General features: G+C 40.4%; 6 protein-coding genes across 6 annotated transcripts; 2 read left to right on the top strand and 4 right to left on the bottom strand.

Moving 5' to 3' along the window:
• Nucleotides 1-2,376: 2,376 nt before the first annotated feature.
• BCR41DRAFT_357330 (hypothetical protein) lies at nucleotides 2,377-4,250 on the bottom strand. Its single transcript, XM_022024878.1, has 7 exons — nucleotides 3,914-4,250; nucleotides 3,380-3,511; nucleotides 2,979-3,176; nucleotides 2,816-2,958; nucleotides 2,767-2,770; nucleotides 2,560-2,681; nucleotides 2,377-2,446 (listed from the first exon to the last, which is right to left on the bottom strand). Exons 1-7 carry the CDS (start codon nucleotides 4,127-4,129, stop codon nucleotides 2,419-2,421), a joined length of 843 nt encoding a protein of 280 aa, XP_021879521.1. The 5' UTR covers nucleotides 4,130-4,250; the 3' UTR covers nucleotides 2,377-2,418.
• Nucleotides 4,251-4,894: 644 nt separating this feature from the next.
• BCR41DRAFT_357329 (asparagine synthase) lies at nucleotides 4,895-7,459 on the bottom strand. The gene is made up of 5 exons (XM_022024877.1): nucleotides 7,253-7,459; nucleotides 7,012-7,056; nucleotides 6,741-6,868; nucleotides 6,119-6,617; nucleotides 4,895-6,033 (listed from the first exon to the last, which is right to left on the bottom strand). Exons 1-5 carry the CDS (start codon nucleotides 7,329-7,331, stop codon nucleotides 5,147-5,149), a joined length of 1,638 nt encoding a protein of 545 aa, XP_021879520.1. The 5' UTR covers nucleotides 7,332-7,459; the 3' UTR covers nucleotides 4,895-5,146.
• Nucleotides 7,460-8,063: 604 nt separating this feature from the next.
• BCR41DRAFT_398166 (hypothetical protein) lies at nucleotides 8,064-9,838 on the top strand (the record flags this gene model as incomplete). The annotated part of the gene is made up of 5 exons (XM_022028941.1): nucleotides 8,064-8,223; nucleotides 8,340-8,683; nucleotides 8,783-8,996; nucleotides 9,111-9,348; nucleotides 9,484-9,838. 5 exons carry the CDS (start codon nucleotides 8,064-8,066, stop codon nucleotides 9,836-9,838), a joined length of 1,311 nt encoding a protein of 436 aa, XP_021879519.1.
• A 367-nt stretch (nucleotides 9,839-10,205) lies between these two features.
• On the bottom strand, nucleotides 10,206-11,255 carry BCR41DRAFT_378302 (PHF5-like protein; the record flags this gene model as incomplete). Its single annotated transcript, XM_022027151.1, has 6 exons — nucleotides 10,206-10,223; nucleotides 10,440-10,511; nucleotides 10,643-10,781; nucleotides 10,906-10,957; nucleotides 11,115-11,163; nucleotides 11,238-11,255. The coding sequence occupies 6 exons, from the start codon at nucleotides 11,253-11,255 to the stop codon at nucleotides 10,206-10,208; spliced, it is 348 nt and encodes a 115-aa protein (XP_021879518.1).
• A 906-nt stretch (nucleotides 11,256-12,161) lies between these two features.
• On the bottom strand, nucleotides 12,162-13,341 carry BCR41DRAFT_115385 (hypothetical protein). The gene is made up of 2 exons (XM_022019417.1): nucleotides 12,741-13,341; nucleotides 12,162-12,590 (listed from the first exon to the last, which is right to left on the bottom strand). The coding sequence occupies exons 1-2, from the start codon at nucleotides 13,134-13,136 to the stop codon at nucleotides 12,306-12,308; spliced, it is 681 nt and encodes a 226-aa protein (XP_021879517.1). The 5' UTR covers nucleotides 13,137-13,341; the 3' UTR covers nucleotides 12,162-12,305.
• Nucleotides 13,342-18,604: 5,263 nt separating this feature from the next.
• On the top strand, nucleotides 18,605-20,744 carry BCR41DRAFT_357322 (GTP cyclohydrolase I). Its single transcript, XM_022024876.1, has 7 exons — nucleotides 18,605-18,765; nucleotides 19,248-19,390; nucleotides 19,525-19,719; nucleotides 19,830-19,859; nucleotides 19,969-20,048; nucleotides 20,139-20,314; nucleotides 20,459-20,744. Exons 1-7 carry the CDS (start codon nucleotides 18,716-18,718, stop codon nucleotides 20,592-20,594), a joined length of 810 nt encoding a protein of 269 aa, XP_021879516.1. The 5' UTR covers nucleotides 18,605-18,715; the 3' UTR covers nucleotides 20,595-20,744.
• The last annotated feature ends 226 nt before the right edge of the window (nucleotides 20,745-20,970 follow it).

The following is a 20,970-nucleotide window of genomic DNA, read 5'->3' as shown; positions in this document are numbered from 1 at the left end:
GATCGTTTTGGAAGGATCAGCTTCTTTGTCTTTCTTTTTGATGCTGCTGGGTTGAGGTTGTCTTGGCAACATATCAGTCCTTGAAGTAGATTCATTAGCCATGACATGCTCTTCAGCTACAGACGATTGTGCTGCGGATGGACCTGGCGTTGACGGCGCTGCTACTGAAAGTCGCCTAGCCTCAGATACCCCTGGGGTTGATGAATTAATACCAACAAGAGAATCTGTAGCTGCTGCCGTCCTAGGTCGTCAGTAATCTCCTGGATATTAGAGTCTTCTGGGCAACTGGATGAAGAGATCATTAGTTGGTTGCTGAAGAGTGAAGTTGGAATTAAATTAGGCTGCCTGCGATGAGGCCAGTCTATCTCGTGGCTGTGGCTAAATCTTCATCTTCGGAAGGATCCGCGGTTTGCAGCAAAACAGATATGAGACAAGAAATTCGGTTGCATTGGAATCAGTTCTTGAAAACAGGGTCCATGTAAACGTCTTGATGTATTTAAATTGTTAATATAGGACCTGTTGAGGCTCCATTGCGCCAGTATTAGCATCTTGGCAATGTTCCGTTGCAGCAGCGTTAGTGTCGCCATTCTGCTCCGATCCCCCACCCCCTGCCACTACCTCTGATTCACGCCTTGCGGTAGCCAGCCTATTTGCAGCATCCTCAAGAACCTCCTCGAATCATTTAGGAGTCAATCTGAAATTACAGCCTTTGACCTTTTCTAGTGCCCATAGTCTGAGCCCTAAACTTCCCATACCTTCCAAGTCCTCATTCTCACTAGTTTGCGGTAGGGAGCTCGGCTTCTTGTTTGTAGTCTTTCCTAATGACATTAGATTGATGTATCCGAACCTTGACCGACTGGAAGCAAGCTCGAAGGCTCATCTGTTTGATTGAGGTTAACATCTTTGCCTCTATATTCTCATTGCCAGGGACGGAAGAGTTGAGGGCAAGGGGTGAAATGGGCAGTGTACGTTTTTGATGGATAGGCATGTGTGGCAGAAGATGGAGTCAAATCCTGAACGGAATGTGATGTTGTCAACTCTTGCGACTTGGGACAATATTGTTCAGTCATCTGCCCAGAAGGCACAGAACAGGGTCTTCAATTTTCTGAATGCATCGACCGGAGCAGGCGAAGCAGGGATAGCGCTAACATCTTGATGTTCGGAGCCGTTTGTAGCGATACATTCATTTGGAGGTGGCGGAGATAGTGTCGAAGCAGGCGAACCAATGTGAGAGGTGAAGAATATTAGGGTACAATGTTGTAGCAATGTTAGGAATAGGCGATGGAGGCTCGAGGTCCGATGATGGCGATAGTTGCTCAGCGTCATGAAGCCTATTCTGGTCTGATTCTGGTTTTAGTTGTTGACATTGATCTGAGGGTGTTGACTCAAATAGCGTCCAATGTTGACAACTTCTGGAGAGTTAAATTCTGGCGTATAGTGGTGAAGGCCTGCTGAGTCCAATTCAGACAAGGCCTCTGCTTTCTTTTGCATCAGGAACCGCTGTGGTATCAGAGTGAGTAGGCGAGCTCAAGCGGTTGGCATAAGCCGGTAAAGCTGAAGAAAGTGATCCTAGCTTCCGCATTTCCTCTGCTGAGTCTTTTTAGCGTCTGTCATCTAATGTATAGATATGTAAGGATTAAGGATACAGGTGCTGTCAGTTGTGATGATATAGAAGAACGAAGAGAAGTAAGGGAAGCAATAAACAGGCTGCAGTCGTACATAGCTCGTAAGCTCATAAAAAACTTCCGACTGTTGTATGGGGGAAAGGAAGCCGATATGGGGACGAATCAGAACCATAATTAGATATTTGGAGAAGTCAAGTGCCCATGCAACTATGAAGTCATCTTTCTTTTTCGGAAATCTTTTTCTCTGATCACCAAGAATTTATCTTGCATCAAAATCAAATGCACCATGTTTAAAGCGAGGTTTTGTGGCAAATCTTGATCAATGAGAGCAAAATAAACTTTTCGCGCTGTTGGAAACCTTGGATAAGGAAAACATGCCTTGATATTCTGAATGAAAGCATAAGGAGGATAGGAAGCATTGGAAGGATTCACTAGCTAAAAAAATATTTAATGTATAACATACTCTTCTTGATAAATCTCAGTTGGACCAAGTAATGAGACCCGTACATTTAAGTGTATTATAAACAAGCTAGTAGCCAGGTTGTAATAGATTAAAAAAAAAAAAAAAAAAAAAGAAAAGGATTCAATATGAATGAGGAATGAAAGTGAAAGAAAAAGAGAATTAGTATGCCAGAGTCTAAAAAAAAATAAAAAAAAGTCTTTCAGCACTGACCCTATTCACCAAATGATTTGGAAACACAAGTACGCATGTTTGTGGCACCATCAAGCATAAATCTTGAAGTAATGATGATCTTAGTTTAATGAATGGCAATTTTTATCTTATCTATTTTTACTACACGGCAATAGCATTGACAATATATCTACAAACGCCAAGAAACGATTCCATATTAGACAATAAGCCTTAGGTTCAACACGCTATTTATGAAAAAAAAAAAAAAAAAAAAAAAAAAAAGATTGAACGAAAGACACATACCCTTTCCTAACGAGCAATCCGCGTCCAGAAAGAAGCGCAGAGTACTTGAGGACAAAGTTGGGGGTTAAGGTCGAATCTGAGGTGACAGGCAAGTGAGGCCGTAACAAAGAAGACAGTGTAGACTTGGGCAAGATATCTATGAATATACATGAATAAAGATGAGAATTACTCAACTCATCATTCACTTTGAGCTTACAAAACACATACCAAACTTGCTTATCATTATTTTTTTTTTTTACACATACTGTAGCATCACCGTGGGTCAAGATTCGAGCCTTCCGCCTTTGCATATTCAATCAAGTCCTTAGGAAGGACACAACAGTCATCCAGATTGACTTGATCAATCTCTGGTGCCGCAGCTCCATTATTCAGTGCCACCGTCTTGAAAGCTTCAAGTTGCTTTTAGAAAACTCTGCCACACCCAACCGTCCAATTTGACCGCCTGTGCGGAGTTCTGATAATCGCTTCCAGATAGGCAAATAAAGTTGCTCCACATCGTTTGTGAATGCCTCAAGGTCTGCCTCATCGAGTCCATTTTCATCAAAAGTCTGATTGGGGATTGCAAGGATGAAGTGATCGATCACATGACTTGATGCACCCAGTGCAGTTTGAAGATTCTCAAAAGCAGGTTCAAGTCATCTACTGACAATGTGTGGGCGCTGGAGATAGAAAGAATAGTTGACTTTTTTTTTTTTTTTTTTTTTTTTTTTTAATTTGTCAGCTCGCTGTTTTGGAATCACGCAAAAAAAAAAAAAAACCCGATGTATCACCATTTCAAGTCATCCAACAATACACAACAAAATATTTGCACTATCATTACCTGTGATGTCGTACTTGGATCTATCACCGTCCAATGCGCCAAGAGAGGCGGCGTCTGCAATTGTAATGTGGTTCCGTTGATCCGAGCAGAAACGAGGGAAGAGAACAGCGATTCCTCGACTGCGGAGACAAGCTATGAGCAATCATTCAAAGTTAAAATACAGGTCAATGTCGAACATGTAAAGTAATTACATACATCAATATTCGCCGTATAGCATCACACTCCACCATCATATCTTTCACACTGTCCAAGTGTATTGTCTCTGACATTTGTTGTATTCGTTACATAAGGCTATTGTATTTTGAACCAGTGATGGTTGAACAAAAAAAAAAATACACATTGATTTGCTTTCCACTTTCTCCACACTTGTGTGTGTGTATAACTGATGGAATAACAATTGAGGATAATAACAAATTTGATAAGACGGGATTTAGCCCAGAGATTCAACTTAATTTGTGATTCTTCATTCCTCCGATCACTCTTTGGTTAAATCACCCATGCATTTTTGAATATGAGCAATAAGCTCTTACTAACCTCTTGATTCGACTTTTTAAGAGAGACATTCAATTGCCCTGTGGTGCCTGTTCGGATTGTGTTACCGGTATAAAGAGTCAGATGTTGGAACTTTTCTTGTGCAAATGCGACCGGTTGGGTTCTCTTGAAATGCTTGTTGACAGGAATGTGATCGAGCGTATGGCTCTGACCGTTAGAAGCAGAATACAAGTCCTGCGAGGCATGAATGACTGTCATGGTTGAATATGAATGTATGTGATAATAATTAGAATAAAAGACTGAAGAGCGAAGGTCGAGGATTGGAATCGAATGAGTTTTAGAAGAAGAATGAGCGAGAGAATGAAGAATGAAAACAGATCGGTTTTTTTTTTTTTTTTTTTTTTTTTTTAGAAAAAATGTATTTGTAATGCGGCGGACCTTTTTTTGTCGCACAAAAAATGTTCAGCAAACATGATTTTCAAGGGGGCCAATTCAAGTTCCATGGCAAGTCGGGTTACATTTTGAAGCATGTGCTCACGGATTTCTGATCAAACATAATGGATATACGTATACATAATGCACTTCCAACAATCGAGTTTTACTTCTCACGATCAAAACAAATGAACAGCATGACAACAAGCAAGCAACAGATCAAAGATCGAGACTTTCACCAGCTCTCCGAAATTGTATTTATGGCTACCATTTAGGGGGAAAAAATGTACTTGTCGCCCTTCTTGATATTCAACTGCTGAAACGTTACATTATGCATGCGGTGGTGTATACGGTGGTGTATGCGCCCCTGTCCTGATTGTTTTTTCCTCTTTTTGCAATGCAACAAGGACAGACAAGGGCAAAATGATACCATTCGGGAATTTTAGAAGCCATGAGTGCATAAAAAAATCCTATTTCTTTAATCGATCTTTACAGATTGTAAAAAGAAAAAAAGAGCTGCATATTAGTGTATAATGACAAGACCTTAGGCGGGAAAAGCACACCATCGTAGACCCACTCTTCGTCATTGGGTCGCTTATTTTATTTAATAAAAAAAAAGAATGGGAGATATAGAGACAACTCCTTCTTTATATTTCTGTCTTTTCATCCTTCCATCTTTCATCAATTGCTCCCAAGAGATGATCATAAGAAAAAGGAAAGAAAGAAAAAATTGTAGAGATAGATAAGTTGGAACAACGGTTAGAAATAATTATTATGTTTTAATGTGGCCTTTTTTTATGTTTGGTGTAGTATGCAAGAAAGGTTATTAAGATCAATGGAGCTTTATGCGCTCTTGTCATATGCGGCATCATGAACTCTCTGAGCGCGCCCAGAAGGATCGGCAGGGCATCCCCAGTCTTCACGGGGAATCCAGCGAACTACAGATTCTGTGCAGGCCTCTTGAGGGAACCACTGCTCAAAGATATCGCGATACCAGTAAGCCTCTTTAGTCTGAGGTGTATCCTTCGGCCAACGCTCTGATGCTTTAGCAAACGCCTCGTCTGATACCTTAGTCAAAGAGAGCTCCTTTAGTGTGTCGATCCAACTATAGCCAACTCCGTCAGAGAATTGCTCCTTCTGACGCCAAAGAATCGAGTCAGGAAGGTAAGGTTGAGCAGTGGGATCATCTTTGGTGTCAAAAGCCTTACGAAGGATATACTTCTCCATCCTACCCTTGACAGATACTTTTTCTTGAGGATCGATGTTCATGGCAACCTCGAGAAACGCCTTGTCCAAGAAAGGAACACGAGCTTCAACACCCCATGCCATTGTTGACTTGTTGGCACGCAAGCAATCTGCATAATGCAGGTTCTTCACACGGCTTACGGTCTCTTTGTGAAGATCAGCAGCGGATGGGGCAGCATGGAAATAAAGGTATCCTCCAAAAATCTCATCAGCGCCCTCTCCTGAAAGGACCATTTTGACACCCATAGCTTTGATCTTTCTGCTCAACATATACATAGGAGTCGAAGCACGGATGGTGGTAACGTCGTATGTCTCCAAGTGGTAGACAACATCGGCAATGGCATCCAGACCATCCTGAACAGTAAAAGTGTACTCGTGGTGAACAGTTTTCAAAAAGTCAGCGGCGATACGGGCAGCAGCTAAATCGGGAGAGCCCTCTAAACCAATCGAGAATGAGTGAAGTCTTGGCCACGAAGCAACGGCACCTACGAAAGGGTATAAATATCGATAAGAACAAGTCTAAAAAAACTGCCTCTTAACAACTTTCAAATTGGCAAGCAAGGTGCATACTTTCATCAACATCATCACCGTCACGGTTCAATGGGACCTGTCCATGGATAATCTTCTGAGTTTCCCTTGCAGCGATAGAAGCAATCAAGCTTGAATCAAGTCCTCCACTGAGCAACACACCATAAGGGACCTCGGACATTAGTCTCTTGCGAACAGCTTTCTCTAAAGTCTCACGGAGGAGCTTATAATCGACAGGAGCAGATGGGATATTTTCGCCATCCCACCATGTAGGCTCAAAGTATCGAGTGGTCTTGCCAGTTTCAGAATCAAAAATATGGCCAGGCGGGAAAGCGATAATGCGGTCGCACTCCTCATTCAATGCCTTGAGCTCAGAAGCAAAATAGATGGTGCCAGGCTGTTTGCTGCTCCATCCCTGATATAAAGTGGTAATTCCAATAGGATCACGAGCAGCCAAAATCCTGTTCTTCTTTGTGTCGAGAAGAATCCAGGAGAACATTCCGTCAAGGTGTTTTACGACATCAGTATCCATTTGCTTGTACTATCAAGTCATAGAACCATCATTTAAAACTTTTTAGAGGATGATACTGCTAACTGCTATTCGAAACAAACACGAAATAAAGTAATAACATGATAATGCGTACAAGGTGGAGAATGACTTCACAATCTGACTGTGTCTTGAAGTGGGTGTCGGGGGGCATAGTTTGCGGAGAGCCTTATGGTTGTAGATCTCTCCGTTAACAGAGAGAATTAGCGACTCGTCATCATTTGTCAAGGGTTGGGCACCAGATTCTAATCAGTGCGTAGGCGAATTGTCACAGAATTATCAGTGAATATTAAAAAAAAAAAAAAAAAAAAAAACAACCCAGAACAGGCGAGAGACTTTTAAGGTATATTTCTGACAGCTCAAACGACAAGCTTTTGATGCGACTCACCAACGCCAACAATAGCCAAACGCTCATGGCACAGGATATGCTTGCCTGCAACAGTACATCCGTTCCAATCAGGACCACGGTGTCTAAGCCTAATCAGTAAGAAGTCATGGTAAGGCCGTTAGAGAAAGAGAATTTCATCAACCATGAAAAATTCTGCACTAAGCTAATATGGAATATTGATCCCACATTCTTGCGCCACCAATTGATCAGGCAAAAAAAATTGGTGATATCAAGCCCTTACTTTTTTGAGAGATAAAGTGCACGTTGCGGAATGCATTAGCATCGCCCGGCAGGTTATAGACTCCGAAAATACCACACATAGTAAGTTTTAAATGTGAATGTAAAAGTGATGAATGAAGAGAATTAGAGAAGAATTAGAGAAGAATGAGAGAAAAATGAGTAGAGAGGAATAGTGAGAACCAAAGATACGGGAAAATATTGGGGGGGGGGGTTTTAAGGAAAGCGACAGAAAGAAAGACCTCATCATGCTTTTATATGCGAAATGTCGATCTAGATATTATTTTTATCGATACGATCCACTCAAGCTCAAAGGAAGGAGTCATTGATTTCCATTTTTTCTTTTCAGCTGTTTGGTGGCTTCATTTAGAGGTGACTCTTCGATTTAAAGAATCTGAATTCAGATTGTCGCCGTTTTGGCGATATTATTCGGGAAACTATAAACATGCAACATGCATAATTAATACAAACCCAACTGCTGCTACCTGTATATACTAGAACCTCACTAACAGAAACAAATGATGTCTGGTCCAGCAGCCTTTATGGGCCTACTTGGTAAATTCACCTCACTCTGAACATCCGCGTTGAGGATTTGTGTGCAGGCGATATCTGTCAAAGTCTTGTTACACAAGAGCTTCTTATTTGATGACTCGACAAGGACATTTTCTGCCCACACTTCACAATTTAGATGAACACCCTCTCCTTCGGTTGTATTAGCGGACAACATCGAATAGTGTTGTCATCTGACTAAATATTAAGCTCCTGGCTATCAATGATGAATCTCATCACTTAGTACTTGATACTTGTCTCTAACAATGCAATTTCAGCGGCCATCGCCGCCGCAACAGCAGCAACAGCAACACTATGACTACTTCAACAAGCAGCCTTGTTTTTCGTCGCAAAACCATGTCCTACCTTGTTTGTTGGCAGCTATAATTCTCAAACAAGCACGCACCAGTGGTAACTCTGGCTTAGGTAAGAATTGCCTAGGTGAGGCAACTGAATAAAACGCTTTTCTTACTTCAATGGTGATACAATGTAGCTGCGCTGACAATAATGAACCGGCTATATCTCATAATATGGCACTTTAGATTGCTTGGCACAGATCAAGTCAAGTCGAGGACTTGTCAAAAGAAACTCATCTGCAGCTGCTGTGCACCTACATCTACAAGACCAGTATCAACAGTGTCCATCTTCTTTATCGCAACTGAGTGATGTCACTACGCTGGTTACTGAAGAACAAAACCGGAATCATCTAGATACATACTCAACAATAACAGAAAGAGTAGGGGCGCAGGACTTTTCCCCGGAACGTACTGCTTCACCACCACCAGGTCCACGCCCGTCCTTTATGGAGACGATTGCCGAACTTGAATCTAATATTAAAACAGATAGCTCGGACAATCAGATGAAGGAGTTGCTGCAACAAAGAATGGTAACCTACTGGAGGATGTTCCCATGCCATGAGTATTGAGAGTCTTATTACCCAAACTAGAATAAATAGCGCTGCTTAACATTTGACCTTGTCATAGAGAACGAAACACTTAGAAGATGGAAGTTGGAGCATGAGCTGAAATTAGATCAACTATGTATGCGACTTGAGCCTATTCGTCAGGAGCCTGTTCAGCCTGATCGTGTTGTAAAAAAACGCGGCCGTCCTCCAAAAAAGCGGAAAATACAGGATCAACCACCTGATGTCTCGACTGCCCCCGTCAATGAATCATTAAACATCTCAGACAGTATAATTGGTAACACCCTCACTATTTTCAATGGAAATCGAAAAAAAAAAAAAAAAAAAAAAAAAAGTGTGTATCAGAGATCACTTATATTTACGGTTTTAAGACGATCCACGTTCTTTCTAGACCGTACAGCAGCTTTCCCACAAAGTCAAGCTAGAATCTTCAAATGTATGGAATCACTTCGGCGTAGCCGATTCTTTTTAGAGTCTGCTGATAGAGATAAGGTGCAAGATGGCTTTCGTGTAGAGGCATCTATTTGGAACACGACAATGACCACAGGAATGATACAGCTGATTGAAGAGGTGATACAAATCTTCTTATCCCCATGTCCGACTTATAATTCGAGTGTCGTGCAACAAACGTGTGAGCACAGCATGGTGGTTGCAAGAGGTTATTAGCAAGATAAAAAAGCTGACAAAACTGTGTTACAGTTATTAAATTACATGTACTTGCCACTTTAATGAAGCAATTTCGATACTATTTTCACATATTTTAGAGCATCTTTCGGCATCCCTGTTAACCTTTCACCAGTTCGAACAGGTTCTTGGCGCTTTGGAATCATCATGGAGCCAATACCTACTACAGAAGCCATCCTCACGATCAAAGGTTCCGGACCAACTGGGGGAAAAGGAGGCGATAAAGATAATCCTCGCTGCGAACTGTCCCATAACGCCCACCGACATCCATTTGAATCTACTAAATTTATGTTACATAAGCATCCTACTTCGGGTAATACTCCGAAACTTGGTCAGGACACTCGAATGCATAAATCAACTAAAGGCAGGGTCCAAAGAACAATGCTTGACGGTAGGGCTACAGAACCGCGGGATCTCTTTGAAATCGGGCGCTAAAAGAAAGGCAAGGGCGCTAAATGCGCGCGATAGATTAAAAGTACGTCATCAACAATATCAGCTCGAAGAACAATGCATTCGGCCTGTCGAGATGGCCAGCATAATTTCGCAAGCATACATTGTTCAGAAATGTAGCTGTGAAAACTGTTTGAGCATAAGGCACAAATCGTGTTTAACAGATAAAATACAGAGGTTAAAAGGTGAGGTTTGTTGGTATTGCGCCAATTGCATGCGGAATCTCAAGATTTTTAGCAAGATAACGGCATATTGATGGACCGACGCTTCCTTCCTCCTCAACGTGTTAGATGACTGTAGGGAGATGATACGACGAATTTCGTCATATGTACTCTTCTCTCCTGCCAACGCCTCATCTTCTCAACCTGTTCTGTCCAGATGGCTTACAGATCAAATCCTTGAAATTTTGTCGAGCACTGGCAATCCATGTGAGGTATAATCGATCGTCCAATATCTTTTATCTTTTTTTATTTTTTATTTTTCTTTTTATAGTACTATACATCTATCAGGCTGCAGAATAAAAGACGTTGCCTTGCGGTAGCGGCGCATTCATCAAGTGAAATGCTCCTTTATCGTTTCTTAAAACCAAACTTTTTCCGTCATAAAACAGATCTGTTTTTGAGGATCCCAAGTTAACAATCTTTGGACAGCCATCTCTCTTTAATATATAAACAGATAGCAGGTTAAAGAGAATATGTTAGAATACCTCCCCCTTTTTTTTAAAAAAAAAAATGAATAGATAAATAAATAAATAAATAAATAAATAATAGTCCTTCAATATATACTTACGTCCTTTTCAGCTCGCGTACAATTAGCGCAATAATATGCGTCACTAACTCCTGGCGATCCACAGACTACACAACGTCCCTGAAAAGATCCATAATTGCATTCATCACAGACCCTGACAAGCGTTACTGGACGAACATATCTTTAAATAATAACAATTAAAAATAATAATAAAATAAGACGATCAGTAGAGATCAAATAGAGCAAAAAAAAAAAAAAGCGAGCTGGTAAGATGTTGCTGTTGTTTATTTAAACCTCAAACTTACGAATCACAAATAACACATCGACCATCGCATTTCTCGCACACACGTCCGATAGCTATCCTCGATGTTACGAAGGAAAAAAAAAAAAAAAGAAAAGTTAGTAAACATTCATATGTGCTGCCAGTACAAGATATATTTCCTGTTAAGAAACAAAACATTAAATGTTGCATGTAACGCCTGTTGGTGGTTATAACTATGCTCTTGCTGATTACCAATGCCTGTCTGCTTCCTGCACATAATCAGATCTGGGTGATGTTTCGACTTTCTATTAAGAAGGAGAAGCGAAAATAAAAGCAAAAGCACATTGATATTCCGGTTAATAAAAATAAAAGAACCACACACAACTCTGTCATGTTGATCTCTTTCTTATTTTTTGGTTGCTGTGTTGTCTAGACATGCAATGTCCATCCCAAGCTCTCAAATCGTACTTTATATAATAATACTATAGTCTTGTTCGTTGTATAGTGTAATCTTCTTTTTTCTTGGTCCTGCGAAATGAGTAGGTTAGTGTTTTTACATGAAGCGAGAAAGTAAGGGATGTGGTCCGCTGCGCCACCATCATGTCCCGTGACTGCTTATAATTAAATGACGCGCATAGCAAAGCAATATGTTCAAAAAATATACATACGTATCCTGTAATTCCTAGGCTCTCTAGACTACTGGTTTTGTATCAGTCATCTGCTCAAATGTTCTTGGCAGCAACAACAACAACAATAACAATAAACACAACAACAGCATGTGAAAAAGGACTATGAAAGGCGTAGTAAAAAAAAAAAAAAAAGAAATGACTCTGGAAAATGCCGCGGATGCAAGAATATGACATCAACAACTTCGTTTTACTATCTTATGATATGTTGCCGCCAAAATATATATGATGGAGGGCTGGGTTTTAAGATGGATAAGAGAAACACAAAAAGAAAAGGGGAAAGGGAAAGAAAGAGGGCGCAGTGATCAATGACCTACTGCTTGGGGTGTCACTTGGATCAAGTGTACGTCTGTGGTTTCTTGTAATGCTTGTCTTAGGATTAGGCGTCACTCACATTCCACCCCCCTGACTCACTTGTCTTCACCCGTCAAATTACATAAACGCATGTTTTAGTTTATAATGTTGACAACTTGGACAAGAACAGCAGAAGGGAATAATAGGACGAAATAGCATTAGAAAAGAATGTGTAAGAGAAAATGAAATAGACAATCGATAAAGATTTATTTACTTTTTTTTTTATCTTTATTAAATATAATACACATTTACAATTTATTTTTTTTTTTTTTTTTTTTTTTTTTTTTTTGAAAAAAAAGGTATTCATGAATATTTTGCATCAAATTCATGCATCAAATCTATGCATCAGCCCAGTCAGAGATACGACGATTCAGTGCACGTTTGCCTTCTGCGATCAGAGTCGTCAGTTTGGCTTCCATCCTGAGAAATTGCTCGTCGTTGTCTTCTGTGCCTGTTTTGGCCTCTCAGGCATGGGTAATGAGTCCTTGGAAAGATAATCATTGTCATACGCGTGAGGAAGCGATATCGACAGCCCATGGCCACGAGGGGATTTATAGGATGAATGCTTGTAATTCCTTGATTTATGACGATGTGTGTTGTGGTGAAGAGATTTTCCAAGCACACCAGAAGAGGAATCTCGGCGTTGAATTGTTCTTGTCGGGATATCGACAGGTGCGGACTTCATTTGCTATCGTTTACGAATGCATGTTGCAGAAACAAAACAATTGTGCATACATTTAGAATCTAAAAATGACACATGTTTGGCCCCATGCATTGCGGGAAATTATCCAAGAGGGAAAAAAAAAAAAAAAAAAAAAAAAAAAATCCAAATACTTACAACTACAGACTTCTCAAAGACTGGCTCGCCATTGCCTTGAGGCGCTGCTGGCGTGGCCTTGGCCGACTCTGCTGTGGGAGAAGACATGGTCGCATCAAGTTGTTGCCTGCCCTTACCCGTGAGTAACTGATATGCTGAAAGAGCTACAGCACTTGTAAAGATTACTGTCTCAACTGCAGCGCCCAAGATAACTGCTGCCGCTGATCGCTGTCGCTTCTTTGGAGGCTCGGCTGCATATAGGGCGTCATCCTCATTGGTTTGATTATCCTGCGCTCTGAATGCACCAATACCAAAGGCTGGAGTACTTCCAACAATAGTCACTGCAGTAGAGGTATCGTTAGGATGGGCCTTCCAGCTCCAAGGGCGCAGAGTTTTCGAGCTGAAGCTGAGCATCATTCTCCTCAACGTTCAAAACGGGACAAGTCTTCATCGTCATGGTCAGGTACAAATTGAGGGGCACCATAGCGTCTAGAGATCTTTGCAAGAGTCCTATCAGATCTGGAGCTATGGTGACGACCCGGTTTATGATGATAACAGGAAGGATGATGGTGACGGCGATGATGTCGCTCTTGATTGGATGGCAGGATGAATGATGGTGATAGTGTCGTGCGGGTGATGCCCCTTGGAATGATGGTGACAAAAGACTGAGCAAGAGTGGGGTGGAGCTAGGAGATGATACGTTAGAATAGGACGAATTGGAGGCAGTTGACGAATGAGATGAATATGCGTAAGTTTTGGTGTTCGTGGACCTGATGTAGCAGCCAGATTAACACGTGGAGAGCCAGGGCCTTCAGACGTTGTTGTGGAACCGCGCCCAGACCCTGGGCTTTGCGTTGGACCAAAGTAAAAGAACCATCGAAGGTATTGCTGCCAGTGTTGGCAATTGAGTGTTGATGGAGAGAGGGAGGGTCGCTGTTTTTGACCAGTCGAGTCTGATTTTGGCGTAGGAGATTCTGTTGTAGAAGGTGCCGAAGTAGATAGTGGTGATTCAGGTGTGGAGGAAGATGTGGTAGAGGATACAGAAGATAAATCAGGGATTCCCAACAGATCCGAAGGTGTAATAGGAGAGGGATATGCTGTTGCTTTGCGGACACTGCTTTTAATGTTAGTATCGATAGGAGTGTTGCTATCTTGATTATCGTCTTGAAGTGGAAATGAGAGCTCGTCAGAGAGGTTCCTTGCTTTGCTAGGCTGTCTAAGAGGGCTAGAGTGCTATGTGGATGATGATGATGATGATGATGATGACCACCCAAAGAATCGTTGCTGCTGTTACTGGTGGCAAGAGACATGGGTAAAGACGCATTACTGCTGTTACTGCTGTTTAACCTTGAGGAAGAGCGCTTATTGTGCAGTGGCAATGTTTCATTACGTGATGAGTGATATTGATGAGAACTTGTAGTATGAGGGGCCCTGGGCAGAAGATCAGACGCGCCGGAATGCTTGTGCACGGGCGAAAAGGATCGACTGTGGCTGTTGGAGGATTTTTCTGGACCAGGATATTTGAGCCAGGGCCTGTCGTCCTGGTGAAGTTGCGGGTAGTGAAAAGAACGCTTGTGAGAGGACATGGTGGCCAGGAAGGATTGAGAGAAGCCCCAAGGGAAAGGAAAGAAAAGACTGAGCGGAGTGATAAGTTTGATAAGAAATGTGAATTTTTTTCGATTTCACAGGGCGCTATATGCCATTGGGTAGATGGGATGATTGGAATAGAATGATCAGAAATGTGTTGAGTGAAAAGGAATGAAGAATGAAGGAGGTTTGAGAGAAGAAAAAGTGTAAATAAAGAAGAAGAGGAAGAAGAGAAAAAGAAAATAAAAGAAAAAGAAGGGGAAAGAAAAGAGCATATTACACCTCTTTTTTAAAAAACCCTTGGTGGACAGACGCCTTTTCTCCTCGATAGACTTTTGAATTGAAAATGTGATTATTGATTGTATATTTATATTATTTGTACGACTGAACTAAGTGGGAGTAAAAGCCATTGAATACAGCGGTAATTGATTACTGTCATTTTAACAAATACATGAAATGCCTTGCATGGCCTGATCTCTTTTTGTCTGTGGTTGGTTGGTTGTGGTTGCAATGTCAAAAAAAAAAAAAAAAAAAAAAAAAAAAAGGCAACAAGCATGGAACACGAGCGTTTGGAAACTATCATCGCCATCACCATCACCATCACCACAATCGGGTGGTTCTTCTTCTATGATGGGACTAACAGTGAATTATTCAGGCTGTGTAATAGTCGTGCGCATGTGTGTTGGATTTCATTGTGATAATCCAAAGTGCAAATCATATGCTTTTTGAGACCGCCAACACACGCTCACCAACAATAGCAACTCAAAACCAAAAATATATATTTTATCCCAAGTACATGTAATACAGTGCATTTATACCCCCCAATTCAAAAAAATGTAACATTCATGAAAACCATGTCTACACAACGTGGGCTGAACTGAATCATGATCCGTACCCTGTTCCTGCCCGATGGTTCTTGTGCATCCTCTCTTTCATTTATTTGTTTGTCCTTGGTATTGATGTTGTTACTTTTGCAGATGTTGACAGTGTTGATTTTGATCCTCCTCGCCATTTTGTCAAACTCGGTCCAAAGATGTTCATCGTTGCCTCCTATCAATGGTATATACCGAACAGGAAAGATCAAACAGTGCAAGTGCTGCAACTAAGAGAGGCATCTTTTTACGCTTGTTGTGCATTGTGTCTCTAAAACGCAAACAGAAAAAGGAGACGAACAGATGCAGAAAAAAAAAAAAAAAAAAAAAAAGAGAGATGCCACTGGCCAACAGGAGGCGGGGTGCTTTTGCTATTGATGTCGTTCTGTGATATTTGAATAAGGGTTTGTATTCAAAAAAATTGAAAAGCGTGCCCTTCTCGACAAGTCACTATTACTAAACATCGATTGATTGATGTATTCATCAGGCAAAAACACAAACTTGAATCGGACCATCGTACATATTTACTATTGTGGACGAATGTTAAATAGATGAGCGTGCTTTATTGTAGCCGTTAATATGGAGTAGTTCGGTCCAGTTGCATACAAACCAATTGTTATTTAAAATAAACATCAATTGAAACACAATAGACAGATTATAGCAAAACGCCTTTATGCGCACCAAAAGATCTGTGTGTATCGATGCCAAGTACATGTACCGTGGCCGTCGAAGACGAACATTGATGATGTAAGAATGAGAAGAACATGGATGTATGAATGAGAGCATTCTCAGATCCTCTACACCCTGTCCTTTGGCTCCTGCTCGCCTTCTCCCCGTGTCTATTGTGTACCAAACGAACAATTGCTCATTTGTACACGAACATGTACATGTACATGTATATATTTACCAGTTTTCCTTTAATGATAATCGAGGTTTGTCTGTGCCGTCGAGATTTGAAAGAAAGGATGGAGCCGCCATGGTGTTTTTTTTTATTTATTTTTATATCAAAATTAACCTCTTTAATATGATCAGTCTCCATATTACAAGAATGTCATGAATATTGATAATATTACTTTAAATAATTTTTTTTTCCCAGAACTTTCAATAAATAAACAAAGAAGAACGGTCTCCGATCGTCTGGTTTTCTGGTCTGTGGTCGTACACCTTTCCCGACATTATTCTCACTTAATATATTATATATTTATATACGATAGACATTGATTGCATGCACGCTAATGATTCCATCCCGAAGTATCAATAAATTGTGTGCCAAGACCAGGCAGGACAGATAGAAGGAAACAATTGGCCTGGGCATTCTTCTCTTCCTCTTCCTTCTCCTCCTCTTTATCATATGCCAACAGGGTAAAGAAGAATCGGGAAAAAAAAAATACGTCAATTTCGGTTTGGTTTTATGTTTGAATGACAGTTCGCGCAGGAAAGCGTGTGCATTGATTGAATACGGTTGAATACGGTGATCAAACCCTTGCCCTGATGTTTTTTTTTTTTTAAAAAAAAAAAAAAAAAAAAAGGCAATTGAGTTTTCCAAAAGGAAGAAGGCGAACAGACCACCTGCTCCTATCATGCTACTGAACAGCGGTTTTTTCTTCAAATAAGCATGTTGAATTACCTTGGTAAGATCTTACTGGCCCCTATCCCTTTTTTTTTCACAGACATGCGCGTAAGCTCAGTGCCCATGCATTCCTTCATCTCGTCATCACACACTTTTAAAAGCTATTGTTATCGTTAATGAGGGGGACTCCACTGATGCTGTGTAGTTGGGTAAGCTGTTTATTCTACTTACGAAATACATGAACTTGTTTCCTCGGAATGTCTGTAAACTAAATGGTTTGACTGGTACAAATATTATATTTGTGTGATTATAGACAGATGCTTTTGTTTGTTAGTTTGTCTACTCTGTTATCCTTCAGTGTATTTATTGGCTTCACTCAAAGGATAAGAAAGATGAAATTGTACTTGAATGCTCACTATTGAAACGGAGGAAAAAAAGGAGATTTAATGCATTGTTGGGAGTATTTCGTGGTTGTGTGATGATGATACCGCGCAGGATGCATTGGCTAGGCATTTCGTGAAATGCATAAGATTATAAGCACATCCAGAGTGTACGACAAACATTCACCCATATTTTTTTGTCTCTCATCGCACAACATTTAACCGTCCAAAAAAAAACAAAAAAAAGTTGCCACAGGTTGAAGTCAAAGATTAGGGGTGGGACTTTCGACAAGGCTGCTGATAAGGATTGGGATTTACCCCCAACACAATTATGCTAAAAACGGTCTCATCCCTGCGCACATCACAAAATTGCAAAATGAGCCAGCTGATCCCTTTGGCGGCAGAATGGTATTGAAGTCACATGTCAAGCCAATGAGAGGGAATTACTGCCAATCACAAGGTTATTTATCACCATTACCCATTACCACACACAAAGCATCCTCAGCAAGAAAAAAAAAAAAAAAAAAAAAAAAAAAGCACGGACACCGATCGCAAGACAACATTGAATCAGAACGTGATATTCACGATTCACGATATCTTTTTTTTTTTTTTTTTTTTTTTTTTTTTTTCATTGCGCACGTCAAGCAAGTACATGCTGCGGATTAATGTAGACTGGAGAAGAGCGCGCAGGACTTCTTTTTTTTTTTTTTTTTTTTTGTAAAGATAACAACGCGATATGCAACTAAATACTCTCAGCCTATCTTTCAAGCGCAAGTTATAAACCACTGTTCAGAACCGTTGTGGCGCGATGACTGTGCTCGTTCGATTTCGAAAAAGTACAAATACAACGTGAGTCAGCTGCAAAATGCTCAGCTTTTGACCCTTAAGGAAGAGCAGTATGATAGAGATGTGCACCACCTTGAGATTTGAGCAACATCTGGGAATCGTGCACGGATCTGTGGGATTTACATGAATTCTATCCAATAAAAACAAAGCTTACCGTGATGAACATGCTCAATAATGAAAGTCTCTTGGTGCCTGGTCACCAACCAGAACATTCTTCCTTCTGTGGGAGCTGTGGTAGTCTATAGCACAACCAATGATCTCTGAACGAATTAGGCACACAAGTTTGGAAGAGATATTTTATAAAGCCAATGAGTCAGGCACATAGGATTAAGAATGCTAGTAACAGATGAAGCTGGCTGTTATGATTTTTATGAACGTTTTGCTTAAACGGTAACTCCCTAACTACAGTTTGTGCAATGCTTTGTAAGTGAATGCTCCATTTGGAATTAAGGAATGAAGTCATTTAATAATGAGTGAGCGGACAAAGAAAAGTTGAGACGCCCACAAGATCAGCTAAATTATGCCTGCGCTCTTTCTATTGGCTCGAACTATTTCAACTTCTCCATCCGGAATGCTTTGGATGCGTATATATAACTGATCCAGAAGAAGGTACATGGAAAAAATAAAAGAATAATTACTCCTTTCCTTACATCTTCTTGTCTTTTCTCAATCTTTTTTTATTCTCTGAACTCTACCTTCTCATATCTGTTCTTACAGCTCTTTGAAAGAAAATTCATTCCAATGGCACACACTCCTACCAGCCAAAGATGCCCAATGGTAACATCGAGTAAGTATTTCTATAATAATAGCCTCCACACACACAAGCAATAGCATCAAACACATTATATATATATATAAAAAAGAATCACATTTTTTTTTTGCGTAATGAGTTTGCATTCATGCATAATGCTTTTTTTTTTTTTTTTTTTTTTTTTTTTTTTTTCCTTCCCACAGCCTATTGCCATTTGTATTATTTTTGTGGCCATCATTATCTTGGATCTATTGATCACAAAAAAGGTGCTCTGGCGAGAGTGGCAACTATGACCAACGCATTTTGTCCAACCACTGCAAGTCGGCTTGAATGCTGCTAGTTCAATTGTGTGCACAGGTCCTTTCCCTCCTTTTTTTTTTTTTTTTTTTTTTTTTTTTGAACCGCTGCGGTGTAAATATTTTATTTCCCACGGAGAGCCAATCATCAAAATTTATAATCGCATTTTCCTTTTCAGGTCCATTCTTGACAATTAACAACAGCAGCATATCTCTGTTTACTTAGATTACTCTATCCGACTGCCAAGCAAGCCGCACTCTCACATGCCTTGACCGGACACTCAAGTTCCTCTGGCAATAGTCTTGTCAAGTCAGGGTATTCTGAGAGAAGTGGATCTCCTATTGACTTTGACGGTCTCAGTTTCCCCAGTAAGGAAAATTGTTAAACTTTCATCCAAACTTTCTGCGAACCTTAAAATTTTTTTACAGAGTTCGAGAACGACGATCGATTCAATACTAATCCCCTCAAGCGTCTTATTATTATTATTATTATTTCGTAATAGGTATTGGTGCTAGGGAACGCCGTGAAGACACAGAAGAACAGCGTGAGGTTAGGATTCAAAAGATTGCTGGGGCTGTCCGTACGATCATAGAGTGCATCGGCGAAGATCCTGACCGTGAAGGCCTACTTAAGACCCCGGAGCGCTATGCCAAGGCATTAATGTTCTTTTCCAAGGGATATGAAGAGAGTGTCACTCGTAAGGGCTTATTTAGGGTTCAAGGTTAATGTACAAGTGACAATTGGTTTCGTCAGATATCCTAAACTTCTCTACTTTCTGTCTGTATTCCATCTATTGGCTTTATGTAGATCTTATGAACAAGGCGCTTTTTCAAGAAGGTGCGACAAAAAAAGAACGCTAGATACACTATTTTGAGGTTAAAGTTGGTCCATTTACAACAGCGCTATTATACTAATTTTTTTTTTTTTTTGTTTATTCATTTACTAGACCATGATGAGATGGTCATCGTTAAGAATATCGATGTATTTTCGCTATGTGAGCACCACATGGTGCCATTCACAGGAAAGGTATGAATTGCAGAACTGTATGCAGTAGGCAAAGGTAAAGGTTCTCCATTTGCGATATTAACAAAGCGAGTGGCACATTCCCTTTATTAGATCCATATCGGCTACATTCCTCAGAATGGAAAGGTTGTAGGGCTAAGCAAGATTGCTCGTTTGGCAGAGATGTTCAGCAGACGCCTTCAGGTTCAGGAGAGATTAACTAAGCAAGTTGCCGTGGCTCTCAAGGAGCTTCTCGACCCCCAAGGTGTTGCTGTAGTCATGGAAGCTAGGTAAGGATCTCTTATGTATTTCTATATTCTCTCTCTCCACCTACCTTTTATTTATTTATTTATTATTTTAATTTCATTCCATTTATTAAATGACGATTGGAAATGTTAACACGACTATTTTTGCCCTCATTCGTACACTCATAGTCATTTCTGCATGGTCATGCGTGGAGTCCAGAAGCCAGGTAGTCAAACGATTACCAGTTCCATGTTTGGTTGTTTCCGTGATAATGCCAAAACTAGAGAGGAGTTCTTGTCTTTGATCCGAAGGAGTGGTATTTAAATTTTTAGTTGCTAGACAAGCCCCGCCAAACTACAAGGATACCCAAAATAGACCAATTCCACATTTCCACATTTCCAATTTCCACAATTCCACATGTCCACATGACGCACTTTCATGCAAATAAATGTATAATGCGGTATCACATTATAACCACACTGTTCTTCTTTGTCATCGATGTTCATAACAACACGTCCAAACAGTTATGTAATGAGGAATGTTGACGTGTATCCACACCTTCTTAATTGTCGTTTAAAATGAAAATGGGCTTGGTTTTGTAGGACAAAGACGCCACCCTCAATACACTGCCTCGAAGTGCCAGTTTCAAAGTTTATGTAAATTTGCCCTGAAGAGGTCCCGACCCTTGATTTTTTCATCA

Source organism: Lobosporangium transversale (genome assembly GCF_002105155.1).
Source record: "Lobosporangium transversale strain NRRL 3116 chromosome Unknown BCR41scaffold_29, whole genome shotgun sequence".
NCBI classification, from domain to species: Eukaryota; Fungi; Mortierellomycota; class Mortierellomycetes; order Mortierellales; family Mortierellaceae; genus Lobosporangium; species Lobosporangium transversale.
This window is presented reverse-complemented; position numbering and strand designations above follow the sequence as displayed.